Source organism: Talpa occidentalis, unplaced genomic scaffold (genome assembly GCF_014898055.3).
Source record: "Talpa occidentalis isolate TD23 unplaced genomic scaffold, MPIMG_talOcc4v2.1 talOcc4.8, whole genome shotgun sequence".
NCBI classification, from domain to species: Eukaryota; Metazoa; Chordata; class Mammalia; order Eulipotyphla; family Talpidae; genus Talpa; species Talpa occidentalis.
Window position 1 is genome coordinate 107,502,501 of NW_023605194.1, and position 15,252 is coordinate 107,517,752.

Here is a 15,252-nt window from a genome sequence, read left to right on the forward strand (position 1 = left end):
AGCTAGTGACTATGGGTGCTGTGTTGGTGGGTGTGGCATAGTGACATACATCTGAGAAGGTGTTAACCTATTTCCCTAAATCACAAAAGTATTGTAAACCAGTGTTTACTGGTTCTGCAAACCAGAAGTATTGTAAATCAGTGTAAACCTGAATTAAAACAAAAACCAAACCAAAAACCAACAGCAAACAAAAGGAGATGTGTCGAAGTGGTACAGGATCTGACTAGTCCAGTTTGGCATTATGAGCATTAAAAAGAAATGTGATGGAAGTAGATGACACACTGAGTAAAAGAAAGGTCTTTGTGTCACCACTCACTGGCTGCTTATCAATAGTGACCTAAAACCTACTGACCTTCTTTTCTCTAGTTCACGTCCCCACCACCAAAGCACCCATAGTCCACCACCATATTCCCTTGTGTTCCTCCCCCACTTTATTCTCACCCATTCCCTTTCTCCCCCTCTGGATTCCTCAGCACTATACTCAGCTTCCAGGGGTGAGTTTTGAAGGTATGCTTTACCTGATTCTTTGTTTTGTTCTCTCTATATTTCACACCTGGTATTTGTCTTTCTTCTTCTTACTTCATTTAGCATAATCCCTCTCCATCCATGATGGCACAAATGGCATATCTTCTTTGATCACTGAGCAGTATTTCATTGTACATATATACTGTATTTTCTAGATGCACTCATCTGTTTTTGGGCACTTTGTTCTATAGCTTGGCTATTGTAAATTGTGCTGTAATGATCACGGGAGTCTAAGTTTCCCTTCGTATTAGTGTTTTTGTATTCATTGGATAGATAGCTAGGGGTGGGGTTTCTTCTGCATAGTGAGAGAAGTTCTTACTAATTTTAAGACAATCTACTGAATGGGAGAAAATATTTTCAAACCGTACATCTGACAAGAGGCTGATATCAAAGATCTACAAGGAACCCATACAACTCAATAAAAAGGAAACAGAAGGACGATTTTAAAAAAATGGACAGAAGAGCTAGGTGGACATTTCTCCAAAGAAGACAGGCAGATGGCCAAAAGGCACATGGAAAAATTGTTCATCATCACTTATCATAGGGGAGATGCAAATCAAAACCTATGAGATGCCACCTCGCTCCTATAAGGCCCACATGAAAAAGACCAGAAAAAATAAATTCTAGTGACAAGTATATAGAGAAAATGGAACCCTCTTACATTGTTGGTGAGAATGTAGACTGGTTCAGTCCCTATCAAAAATACTCTGAAAGTTCCTTGAAAGATTAAAAATGGATTTGCCATACAAACTTCTAGTCTTAATACTATGGTTAACTTCCATCATTTTTCTTTCTTGAAAACTTTACTTCCTTTAACATCATTATCAAATTCAATTTCTAGATTTTTGTTTTGCACATCTGATGAGCTTTCCTTTCTATCCTTGTTTTCTTTCATTTTCTGTGGTGATTTCACTGTTAGTCATACTGCCCATTCAGAATAGAAATCTTGTTTATTAATCATCATATTCTACATTTTACCTCTATTGTAGTTAGCATAGTAATGGTCACTAAGTGGAGATTCCCTAAATAAATACAATAAGCAAACATGAATATTGAGTATTATAGTGATTAAGAATGCAGACTCTATGGCTTAGAAAATTGGCTCTGCCTACTCCTACTTATAGATCCTTGGGAAAGTGGATCATTGTTTCTCTGCTTCAATTTATTCTGTTAAATGGGGATAATAGTGCCTAATTTGCTGGGTGGTTATGAAAATAAAATATGATCATCCATATATATAGCAATTAGTACACCTAGCATATGGCAAATATTTTTTAAATGTTTCCATTGTTAAAACTCAAACTTACAAATTCTTTCTCTACTTCTTCACTCTCATGTACTATTTTTCTACCCAACACAGTGTGTCTTTGATTCCTGTAGTTGCCTTCCACAGTAAGCAAGCAAAAATTCCCGTCTTTCCCTGAGCTGGCCATTTGACTCCATGAGTTTCTGATGGATACTAGAGCAGAGTGATGAAGAGTGTACATAAATTCAAAGGGATGTTTGATGTGTCGAAAGGGATACTAGTAACCCCCCCACAAAAAAACCCAAAAAACTGTTCTGAGCTTTAAGTGAGGTAGTTTGTGGGAATGCTAACCAACATATCTGGTATTTTATAAATAATAAATATTAACATCTTCCATTTCTCCAATTTTCATAGTCTGTGTCATGTAATTGAATTCTGAATTACATAATGCTGTCACCTGAGCTATTTGTGAGCATTGAGAAACCAAATAATTTGTAAATTTTTCTAAAAATGTTTCATATGTCCTCTGGAACTTTAAGATGCTTAGTATCTTTAATATATTTGAGCTAGTACTAGAAGATGCTTAATTGATAAATAACTACATATTTTGTTATGTTTTAAACTCAATGTTAGTTGTACAAAATAGAAAGTAATAGGCACTTAAAACAATTATGTAAATTCCTCTTTAGACTCTACCAACTTGATTTTTTTTTTTTTTTATTTAAGTAGGACCTTGCTGTTTCTGGACTTCAGTCTGAACTTGCTAGCAAATGGATGAGATTTCTGGAGCATTCAGTGTCCCTACTTACATTAAATAATGGTTGCTAAATTACTTTAAAATAGAAGGTTCTCATATGCACAGTAACCATCATGACGATAATGCTGATAGTAATGCTGATATATATAACGGAGGCTGTTTGTATTCATTGGTATGTGCTGTGCTGTTGCAGACATTTCTCTGGGAGCTATCTCTTTTCTGATATATGCAGTTCATTTACTCTTTACTTTGAGTCCTAAATTTTAGTAATTGCAAAACATCTAAGGAGCATGAGGTGATAAAAACCACTCAAATGTGTTTTTAGAGTATCTTTGTGTTAGTAATTTTTTGGAAAAATATTGTATCTCTTGTTATTAAAAAATCTGTGATTTGCAATTTAATTTGAAAAATACACTTAGAACTTGAAAACTTATGGTATACAATTAGAGGGTTTTTTTTTTTTTTTAATTCCAGAACAAGTTAAACTGGGTGAAATACTAACTGATATTGAAGCAGTGAGTAAAAAAATGGAGAAAGGAAAGCACCACCATCTTTTGAAACCCAGGTAATGTGTAAGTAGTTAACCTGTAGAAAATATATACTTCTACTTTGCCCATATTTCCTGACCAATTTTTAATGGTTTCTCAAGCCTATTAACACTCCATGCATGAGGCTAATTTATCCTTCTGTTTGAGTCCCTCAAAGTATATCAATTATCAAAATTTTAGTTTTCAGTTCAATTAACTTTTGAACTGAAGGATGTCTGAGTAGTTAAGCAAACCATCTGGGTTTTACAGTGCATAAGCTCAAATCCAATTTGTGGCTTTCTTGAGAAAAATGCCATATTTTATGATAATATTATATAAGTTTGGAATTTTAACAACTCATCTGCAGCAATTATGGAGCAGAGTTAAGTTGTAATTTTTCTTTTTTAATTCAATAATTTAAACTTTAATCTTTTGCTAGCAGAAGGTGAGGCTGATCCTACAGAGCCTAGTTTGAAGGCAGGAATTTGAGCTTTGCGTATGCTTTCCAAAGATGTTGTGAGATGGGTCAGTTACTTTCCTGAATTATTGCAATTTTTAGCATCATCATCTTCTAGATGTCTTTACAATTATGTGTAAGATTATTGGCCTCAAAGCTACAGATAGAACCTTTAAAGGCCCTTCAGCACATTGTATAGCAACATTTATACTTGCAGATTGTAAATACTGCTCTGTTAAGATGTATTTTTCAGTGGCCTGTTTTACATTAACTCATTATATAACATGATCAGACATTTGAGGTAATCACAGTTAAAATAATAGTAATTGAGAAAGTCTTGCCATAGATATAAAGAATGTTATAAAGAAAGTCATAAGTCTTTCAACATTTTTTTCTTGTGATCTGAGCTTAACAGGACAAGATTCATCCTCAGAAGTAGCCAGTTTCTTGGCTTAAATGTAATATGATACTCAAATTTGGAAGAATGGAATGTGTTTACAGCTTCAATACTGAGGTTTTTTTTTTTTTTCATTATAAGTGAAGATATTAATTCCATTGGAAAAGGAATGATTGTACTGGGAATTTACCAGTTTAAAAATTTCCTTTCTGCTTTTACTTAATTTAACCCAAGACCCAGGTTGGTCTAGCAGAATGATCAATTTTGAGAGAGTAGTTGATAAATAAATTTAGCCAAGTAGATTAGAATTTCCAGTAAGTTTTTAATGACTGGAAAAGATAACTGAACTCATTTGAAAACTTAACCATTTTCAGTATGTTTAGATGGAGCCCATAATTCAAGGAAGAATAATAATGACTTAGGGACAAAGTGGAGCATTCATTAAAAATAACTCTGATCAGGCATAATATTTTTCAGTTTGCCTTTCTTAGTAGAGTTGAATATTTCCCAAAGAATTGTTTTTTCTGCGTCTGGTGGAAGATAAAGTTCTCTTGACACTCTAACTTCCCATTTTTAATGAAAACATGTCCTGCTTAATGAGGAATATCAACACCCTTTGAAATTAAGAGCAAGTGCATGCACTTGCAGTGACAGCCCAGGGCACATAAAGACTGAACTTCAATCCACCTGGGTGGCCTTGTCTTTATTTATAGCTAGCTCGTGGCAGTGACTTGTTTCCTACCTTAGCAGTTAGCTTCATTTCATTAGTGTTAAAAGTGTGATGGGATGTGGAGGGTAAGACAAATACGTGTTTAGGGACATGGTGACTCAGGGTTTTAGAAAACTGGTGCCTAACTGGACAAATAAAATGCTATTAGACTAAAACTTTATTTGAAATCTATTCCATCATAAAGATAAGGACATTTAGCAAGGAGAATATAAGCAACAGAAAGGAAAATAGCATCAATCAAAAATCAAGTAAGGGCTTACTAACAATGCAGCTACAAACTCTAGGATGAATTGGCGTTAAGTTGCTTAACTCTTTGGGAGACTCTTGGATGGATTCTGTTCAAGACAAACAGACACCTATGAGAGGAGTTCTATATAGAGAGAACCATTCACAATTCCCTTGAAGATGCCTTGGAGTATACTAATTTTTAGAGTGACACATAGTGTTTTCAGATAGATCATTAATATTGGCCCAATAAAATAAATAACCTTGGATGAAGCATAAAGAAATATGATAAAATCTTTTAAATGTATGGTTTCTTCTTTCCCCCCAATTTCTCTGTTTGGCTTGCAGAGGGAAAACAAAATCGAATACTTCTGCATTTTCAAATTTAAATGTAAGGAAGTGAAGTTCTTCATTGTACCCTTGAGTCCTAACTTCAAAGATTAATTATCATTCATTAACACACTTTTTGTGACAATAATGATAAATGTGAGTGCACTCTAAATGTTAATTTTCCATCAAAGAAATGAATTTATTATTCACTTATTTATTAGCACTAACTTAGTTGATGATATTGGTACATTTAAAGGCATGGTGCTGCATATCTGTATATATATTCTATAGTTTGGTCACGAGAACCTGAACTTCTTCCCTTAGTTTTATGCACAGTGGGAATTTCCTATGTGTTACCTCACAAGTTGCATGTTGCATGTAGGCTATTCTGATCAATTTAATAATAGAATGAGCATATTATTCAATATAAAATCATGGTAGAATCCCTCATGGTATATTTTACATTTTTCTTGAAACAGCTCTGCCATTTTACCTTAATATTTGTAAAACATTTTGCTTAAGTGGATGAATTGTAATTTACTTCATCAGGATTTTTTATTAATAGGGAATCATTAAAATATTATTAATGGTTTTAATTTAGATATTTAAATAGCACTTAACCATGGACCAGATAGAGAAAAGCAAGTTATGACTGATCACTATTTTTTGGCTCTCTTCTTAGTGACATGCAAGTAAAATTCAAGTAAAATCCTTATTACTCTGCATATAAATAAGAAATATGGGATCACACCTTTCAAAATGTTACTGCATCACACTCACCATTAAGACACCTAGTCCTCTACCTTAGTCCATTGAGCCCCTTCCACAGCCTTGTCCATCATTCTCTTCCTCTGCTGGTAGCCTCAATTCTGCAGTGAGACTTTTAGGATTTGCTATTAATTTGATTCTGTCTGAACCTTTTTTCTCTATATTTCACATATAGAGGAAACTGTTCAGCATTTGGAAAAAATGAGCTAAAAAGTTCATGTACTTAAGTGTACACATAAACATAAAAATATATAGAATATATTACTTATATTAATTATGAAGTGGAGACAGCCTAAAGAACTAATAAGGAGCTTAGTTCTTGAAGTTCCACTGCCTGAATGAAAATTCTGACTCCACTTACTTTTAGCTGTCTGGAATAATCTTAACTATATATGACTTAAACCCTAAATGTCTAAATTTATTAAATTATAAAATGGGTATAAATACTAGTAGGTACCCAAAGGGTTGTGAGTAAGATACAGTAAGATACATAAGAGGCTCAGAATAGTGTCTGAACCATGTGAGCATTTAGGGGGTTGTACTTGTTGCTAAAATATTATGGTGGTGAATTAGGGATAATTTTCAATCTTTTCCTTTTGCCTATTTACATTTTTAAAGTTTTTCCATGGGTCCTGGTTTTTGATTCAGTTGACTTGGCTGAAGTCAAGTTCCTTGAGACATGATAGGAAAACATACTACTTACCTGTGCCCTGAGCCAACAAATTTGGTATTTTGTTTTCATTCAATTGCAAATATTTATAGAGGGCCTACTATGTATCATTATTCCCTAGAGCACTAAGCACATAATAATTGTAGTCTCTGTTGATAGAAAACAAGTGCTGTGATTAGCAGTTAATCCTATTTCATTAGCCTTGAAAGTTTGTGTTACAAAATGGGGGCTATTAAATCATTCAAAGCTCTAACTTTATATTTTGGAAACAGAATTTTGGACTCACATTTATCGCCCAGTTTACAATCGATCAAGATCTGTTCCAGGCGACTTCTGAGGGGAAAGGGTGAGTTTCATGGCCTATGTTGGTAGCAATTGAGTGCTTTTCAATATTTTTAAGTTATTTCAAATGTAAAATCAAACATCTAGTATTGAACAGTCATTTCTGGTATCTTTCATTTCAAATACTGTGGCAAAGAAAAAGATTTCAGAAACAATTACTAATAACTAATTTTCATTTTTTATTTGCATTTGAGAGACTGGATTTTTTAAAATGTGTGTGAATATTGAAGGTTTAGGAAATTTTAAGGATAAATTCTTGCAATTTAAAAAACTTTCTTTAAGTTTAGTTGTTGTTTTGAAAAATACATAATTCTTCAAAAGAAATCTAGATGATTCTTTAAATTCCCTTAAGTGTGAGTGGGAAACTCTTTGGAACTTGGTTGAGTACTTGAAGACCTAGGGGGCTATTGATTCAAAGAAACTATTTTGTTGTTCTCCCTCTTTCTAACTTGTTACTCATTTTCTTGAGCTTCAGGCTGTCATTAAGAGAACTCATTTTTTTGTAGAGAAAGACTTTGATTGATTTTAGAAGAAATTTTTAAAAACTCCTCAGATTCTTCAGGTATTCTTGCATAAAATTTCCTTTATCCAACTACAACTTTACCAGCTTTTATTTGCTTGGATTATTGTAGAAGGAATTTAAGCATCAAATGGAGGCTTATGAAACATACTTTTAATATTCTAACCGATATTCACCCAAATCATTAATATTTGTGAATATGACAACAGAGTCTTAAGGACGTGAAATAAGAAAAGTAAGAGCAGATCTATCTCAAGGTTTGTGGTCACTAATGAAATGTGAAAAATACTGATTTTTTTTGGAATAATGTGTGGTCCTGATTTTGTGTCTTGGGTGAGAAATATTGAACACATTTTTTAGTAATATTAATTTTTTAGTTAATTTTAAGGCTGCAGTCTGAAAATTTGCACAGCAAAACTTTTCCTACATCATTTTTATAGCTGTTTAGTAAGTTATAGCTTTGCTGAATGTCTGAAACAGTCACTGAGGTATATTTAATAACAAAACATAACAAATTGTGGGAGAACGTAGGTCTTATAATTTTCTCTAGGTTGTATAATAACTTATTAGACTCTGAAATTAAAATTGCTCAATTTTTTTTTAGAATAAGTAAAATATTATTATTTAAGAAAAAAGATCAATTTTTGAAATTCCTCTGCAATTATACTCATTCCCTTGGTAATTTTATACAGTTTATAAGTTAAAACATCACTCATATGCTGAAACATCCAATGTATTTCTTAAACTGGTATTTTCCCAAACTCCAGCTCATTTTCAGTTTTTTAATAAACATTTCCATCTAGATTTCTAACAAGCACTTCAAACCTGGCAAGTTGAATTCATGCAAATTGTACATGTTCTTCTATTTACCTGGAAAGTCCTCTCCCTTAGCTGTCACAGGCATCAATCACTCCTCCACTTCCAAGCTTTGCCCAAATTGCTCTTTATCATTGAGACCATCTTCATCAACTTATCATAATAGCGACACACCTCCCAGTCCCACCTACCTCTCCCACTTTATTCAGTCTCTAACACTTTAAACCACGGGACATATTGCCTATTTTACTTACTTTGTTTTGTCTGCCTCCTTTTGCTGTAATATAATCTCTGTGAAGGCAGATAGTCTTCACTGATTTATTCACTGCTAAGTCCCTTGGATCCAGAATAATGCCTGGCACATAGGAAGTGCTCACTATATTTTGTTAGATGAATGAAGATTTTGCTATTTTCTAGCAGAGCAGTGCCAATTTTCATATTTATGTTTTCTAATCAGTGAGGAAAATCATCTCATTTATTAGGATAAATATTTTTACCCATGAAACTCAAATTCGCTGTTTATTATTTTGAATAAAAAAACATAGCTGAAAAAAATACAGCTGTGTGTGTCTTTGAGAATATGCTGAAAACTATGCAAGAAAAGACTTCTGGGCACAGAACACATTAAATGGTAGTTAAAAATTAAAAGATAACTTTTAAAACCTAGCTGACCTGGATGAAAGCCTCTCTCTCTCTCTCTCTCTCTCTCTCTCTCTCTCTCTCTCTCTCTCTCCCTGTCTATCTATATTTCAAGACTTATTCCTATGCATTAGATGTTTACAGAGTATGAATCTGGAACCTGTGGCAATATCTCATAGTAGGGCCTACGTTTATAAATTTTATAAATAATAATTTTTTCTCTACATCCTTTTTAAAACACATAAATTCAGTGGTAAATTCACTAATCACAGTATGAGGCTCCCACCTTTGTAATCCCATATAAACTTTTTATCTTCCAAAGACCAAATCTTAAAATACTATCACACTATCACTGAGGGGTGTTAGGGCTTCAACATCTGATGGGGGGGTCACAGTTCATTCCCTTGCACTCAGTATCAAAGAAGGAAAAACCAGGATATTTTATTCCTTCCTTCTGAAAAACTGTTTGAAGGCAGTTGAAGGAAGAAGGAAGAATGTCAACCCAGTTGAGAACAGAAAACGTTTATTTAAAAACAATGTAAAATAGGGGGGCGGAGCAACATGGCGACGAGGAGACGCTGCGAGTAAGATCTCCCATTAAAAAAAGTGAATAGGGAGGAAAAGCGGCAGGTCCCAGAGAGAACTGGGACACGGAAGATAAACGGGTGACGCCAGCAAACTGCCCGAAGAAGAAAGTGGCCATAAAAGAGGACCAGAAGGGAGGGAAGCGCAGAACCCTGCTCCCCTCCCCCGCCCACAGAGGCGGCACTCTCCGACCGCAGAGAGGAGGAAACAACAAACCAAAACGGCCAACAAGAACAAACGACGCAGCAAGCGGGACCGTGAGTGGAAAGGAACTATTGCAGCCACCACACCCCGTGAACGGGAGCTGAGGCGAACCCTGCAGGATTCGCCGCGGCGAGCAAACGGCTCCGGGCGCCATTAGAGAAGAACAAAGACCCCGGGAGACGCGCACACAGCCCGGGCTGCCGGTAAGCTGGCGCGGAAACGCGGCGTGCTTGGGGAGCTTGAAAAGCAAGTGCAGACCAGAATCGCGGCTGCCCAGGTACCCGCACCTGCGACCTAGGCTTGCGGGGAGACGCGCGGAGGTCCTCACTGAGGTGAAGGTCCCTCCCTGAGTGAGCAGGAACCAGGCGCCCAGGCACGGGAGCGGTGCAAAAGGCGCCATTCCCGCGCCACTGAACTGGGCTACAGCCCGCGTCCTGGACCTGAGGGCTTTGAACTGAGACCCGAGGCATGAAAATTCGGGGCGTGGGTTCTCCACGACGGTGGGGCACAAGGCAGACACAGCACCCCAAAGCTGTTGAGGTGTACCCTACCATTCCCGCTCTGTTCCCTGTCCCACGGGGTGGGGGGGACGAAAAACAGCCCCCCAAGGACAATAGGAGAGATCTCTGGCGCCACCTAGTGACCAGGAAAAAAAAAGTCACTAACACCCCATAGAACAGGAAATTTCTTAAGACTGCTTGAAAAGGGCAGAAGGCTTCTGCAGTGGCCAGCCGGGAAGTTATTCCACGCCAGGCCCTTCCGACCAGCAGTCTGAGCCCACAGAGGGAGCAGGCACCCACGTCCGGGGCAGACCGGGGGCGCAGAAGAGTGTGCCTGAAACCGGAGGCGCAGGGACTGCATCCTGCTTCGCCATTTGAGAACAGGGACATTTCTTCAGTAAAAACTGCCTAAAACCAGCAGAAAGCTCCCCCAGAAGGCAGAGATGGCTCCTGGAAGAGCCAGAGGGGAGCGGAGAAGTTCACCCAAGATGCCAGTCAGTCCGAGCATCACAGTGTCCCAACGCATACGACAAATTAGAAAACAGACAGTAGGGAGTAGAAGAACCACACGCAACCTAACAACTCCTCAGGAAAGAAGCACACCACAAAAAGAAAACCACTCCCCAGATTGCAACGACAGCAACTTGGAAGAACTTCTGAGCCTTCCAGAAAGAGAATTTAAAATTGCCATGATTAAAAAAGTGATAGATCAGAAGAAGGAAATTGAGTCCTAAAGAGGGAAACAATGGTCAGAAGAATGAAATTGAGTCCCTAAAGAGGGAAGTAAAAGAAATGCAGGAGATCAAAGAATTAATGGAGGAACTAAAGAACTCCGGGAAAAGCAAGGAAAGCAGAATAGATGAAATGGAAGAACGAATAAGTTCTCTTGAAGACACAGAAATAAAAGAACCAAAAACAGAAAGGAAAGAGAAGTACGAAGGAAAAAGAATGAAGAAAGACTTCGGGAACTATCTGACTCCATGAGGAAAGGAAATATAAGAGTTATAGGAATTCCAGAAGGAGAGGAGAGAGATGTAGGAACAGAGAAAATATTCCAGGAGATAATTGAAGAGAACTTCCCAAATGCGAAGAAGGAGCTGAAAATTGATATACAAGAAGCAAGAAGAACACCAAACTTCCACGACGAAAGGAAAAACACAGCAAGACACATAATAGTAAAGCTCCCAAGAATCCAGGACAAGGAAAAAATAATGAAGCTGACAAGAGGGAAAACAGATAACATTCAAAGGAAAACCATCAGGCTGACATCAGACTTCTCTGAAGAAACACTGCGGGCAAGGAGAGAGTGGAGGGACATAGTCAACAGACTCCAAGAAAACAGATGCCAACCAAGAATACTCTATCCCGCAAAGCTCTCTTTCCTCCATGAAGAAAGAATATGGACCTTCCCAGACAAAGAGAAACTCCGGAATTTCATTTGAATAAACCCCCCTCTCCAAAAAATACTACAAGGAATCCTAAAGCCAGAACCTCAGAGGGACGAATAACAACGAAAGAAGACCAAAAAAAAAAAAAAAGTTATTAAAAGAATAAATAAAATCAAAGGAAAGACAAACATAATGGCAAATACAGATGCTAACATATCAATATTAACTCTAAATGTAAATGGACTAAACTCTTCAATAAAAAGACACAGAGTTGCAGCCTGGATTAAGAAACAAAACCCAACCTTTTGCTGTCTCCAGGAAACACATTTAGCTACAAAAGATAAAAATAGGCTCAAAGTCAAAGGATGGAAAACAATCCTACAAGCAAATGGGCCAAAAAAGAAAGCAGGAACAGCTATACTTATATCAGATAAAACAGACTTCAAACTCAAAAAAATAAAAAGAGACCCCAATGGTCACTACATTATGATTAAGGGGACAATACTTCAAGAAGAAATAACACTCATTAACATATACTCACCAAACGAAAGAGCACCAAAATATATCAGACAACTGTTGTCCTCTCTGAAAACAGACATCAGAGAAAACACATACGTAGTGGGAGACTTCAACACACCACTATCAACAATGGATAGATCAACAAGACAAAAATAAGTAAAGAATCTAAAGCTCTAAATAGGACCTAGGCATTTGGGCTTAACAGACAGCTATAGAACACTAAACCCCAAAAAAACGGAGTACACATTTTTCTCAAGCGCACACGGATCATTCTCCAGGATCGATCACATACTGGGGCACAGGACAAACATCAACAGATTACCCAAGATTGAAATCATACCAACCATCTTTTCTGCACGAAGCATCATCTAAAACTAGAAATAAATCATAAAAAGAAGGCAAGGAACTATCCTACCTCATGGAGATTAAAAGCCACACTACTGGAAGACCACTGGACTAATGAGGAGATCAAAGAAGAAATTAAAAAATTTCTTTGAATTGAATGACAAGGAGGACACCAATATCCTAAATGTATGGGATGCAGCAAAGCAGTAATAAGAGGAAATATATAGCAATAGAAGCTCACATCAAAAAACAAGAAAGAACTCAAAAAGAACAACCTAATCTCGAAGCTCAAAGATCTAGAAAAAGAACAACAAAAAAACCCCAGAACCAGTAGAAGAAAAGAAATAATAAAAACCAAAGCAGAATAAATGAAATTGAAACTAAAAAAAACAATCCAAAAGATCAATGAAACCAAGAGCTGGTTCTTTGAAAAAATAAATAAAATAGACAAACCCTAGCCAGGCTCACAAAGGAAAAAAGGGAGAAGCACAAATACACAGGATCATCAATGAAAGAGGAGAAAATCACAACGGACAGCGAAATCAAAAAATAATCAGTAACTACTATGAACAGTTATATGGAAACAAGTTCAACAATCTAGAGGAGATGGACAAATTCCTACAACTCTACAATCACCCAAAGCTAGATAAAGAGAAATAGAACACCTAAACAGACCAATTACAAGCAGCGAAATTGAAATGGTAATTAAAAACCTCCCCAAAAACAAAAGCCCAGGACCTGATGGATTTACAAATGATTCTACCAAACATTCAGAGACGAATTAGTGCCTATCCTTCACAAACTCTTCCAAAAAAATTGAGAAGGAAGGGACAATACCAAACACGTTCTATGAAGCCAATATTACACTAATAACAAACCGAATAAGGACAACACAAAGGCAAAACTATAGGCCATCTCCCTAATGAACACTGGTGCAAAATCCTCAATAAATTTTAGCTATCAGAATCCAACAATGTATCCATAAGATAATTCACCACGACCAAGTTGGATTCATTCCAGGGGCACAAGGATGGTTTAACATCCGAAAATCAATCAACGTTATCCAACACATCAACAAAAAGAAATATAAAAACCATATGATAATATCAATAGATGCTGAGAAAGCTTTCGACAAAGTGCAACACCCATTCATGATAAAAGCCCTTGAAATTCTTGGGATACAAGGAACATACCTCAACATCATAAAGGCATCTATGACAAGCCAACAGCCAGTATCATTCTCAATGGTGAAAAGCTGAAAGCAATTCCATTAAGATCTGGAACAAGACAGGATGTCCCTCTCTCACCACTGCTTTTCAATATAATACTGGAAGTCCTAGCCAGAGCAATAAGACAAGAGAAAGACATCCAAGGAATCCAAATAGGAAAAGAAGAAGTCAAACTATCACTATTTGCAGATGATATGATAATATACATAGAGAACCCCAAATCTCCACAGAAAAACTAATTCAACTCATCAGTCAGTTCAGTAAAGTGGCAGGATACAAAATCAACATGCAAAAGTCAGTAGCCTTCCTATACACAAACAATAAATCTGAAGAAGAAGAAATCAAAAACCCACCCCTTTTATTATTGAAACAAAAAAAATCAAATATTTGGGAATAAATCTAACAAAAGAGGTAAAGGACCTATACAAAGAAAACTATAAAACACTGTTAAAAGAAATAGAAGAAGACGCAAAGAAATGGAAAGACATCCCCTGCTCATGGATTGGAAGAATAAACATTATTAAAATGGCCATCCTACCAAAAGCGATATACAGATTCAATGCTATTCCAATCAAAATCTCAATGGCATTCTTCAAAGAAATAGAACAATTATTGATGAAATTCATATGGAATCACAAAAACCCCGAATAGCCAAAGCTCTACTGAAAAAAAAAGAAGGAAATGGAGGCATCAAACTCCCAGACTTCAAACTATACTACAAAGCCATAATCATCAAAACTGCATGGTATTGGAACAAGAACAGACACACAGACCAATGGAATCAAATAGAAAATCCAGAAATAAACCCACAGATTTATGGTCAACTAATCTTTGACAAAGGAGCAAAGCCTATGCATTGGAGCAAAGAAAGTTTGTTCAATAAATGGTGCTGGGAAAACTGGGTCGCTACATGCAAAAGAATGAAGCTTGACCACTACCTCACACCATACACAAAAATCAACTCAAAATGGATTAAAGAACTAGACATAAGACCTGAAACCATAAAATACATAGAAGGAAATATAGGCGAAACACTACGGGATTTGCACATCAAAGACATCTTTACAGACACATCACCCAAAGCAGTGATAGTGAAGACAAAGATAAACAGCTGGGACTACATCAAATTAAAGAGCTTCTGCACAGCAAAAGAGACAATAACAAAAACAAAGAGAAACCCCACCAACTGGGAGAACATTTTTGCACCCAACACTAATGATAAAGGACTGATCACAAAAATCTGCAAAGAGCTGATGAGACTCAGCAACAACAAAGAAAATAATCCAGTCAAAAATGGGCAGAAGAACTAAAAAGAAACTTCTCTGAAGAGGAAATGCAAATGGCCAACAGACATATGAAAAAATGTTCAACATCACTTGCAATCAGGGAAATGCAAATCAAAACTACCATGAGATACCATCTCACACCAGTGAGAATGGCACATATTAAAAAAACTAGCAACAACAAATGTTGGCGAGGATGTGGAGAAAAAGGAAGTCTTGTCCACTGTTGGTGGGAGTGCAAACTGGTCCA

At 36.5% G+C, this 15,252-nt stretch overlaps 1 protein-coding gene across 6 annotated transcripts in view; it reads left to right on the plus strand.

The window, feature by feature from the left end:
- The window catches only part of IQCM (IQ motif containing M), a 437,801-nt gene that overhangs the window by 92,138 nt on the left and 330,411 nt on the right, over positions 1–15,252 (plus strand). For all 6 annotated transcript variants that reach the window (XR_008549806.1, XR_008549805.1, XM_054689961.1 and 3 more), the window contains 2 exons: positions 3,003–3,093; positions 6,905–6,978. Coding sequence is in view for 4 of the 6 variants with exons in the window: in XM_054689961.1 (XP_054545936.1) it covers positions 3,003–3,093; positions 6,905–6,978 (165 nt within the window). In the remaining 2 variants the exon portion in view is untranslated. The remainder of the gene's footprint in view (positions 1–3,002; positions 3,094–6,904; positions 6,979–15,252) is intronic.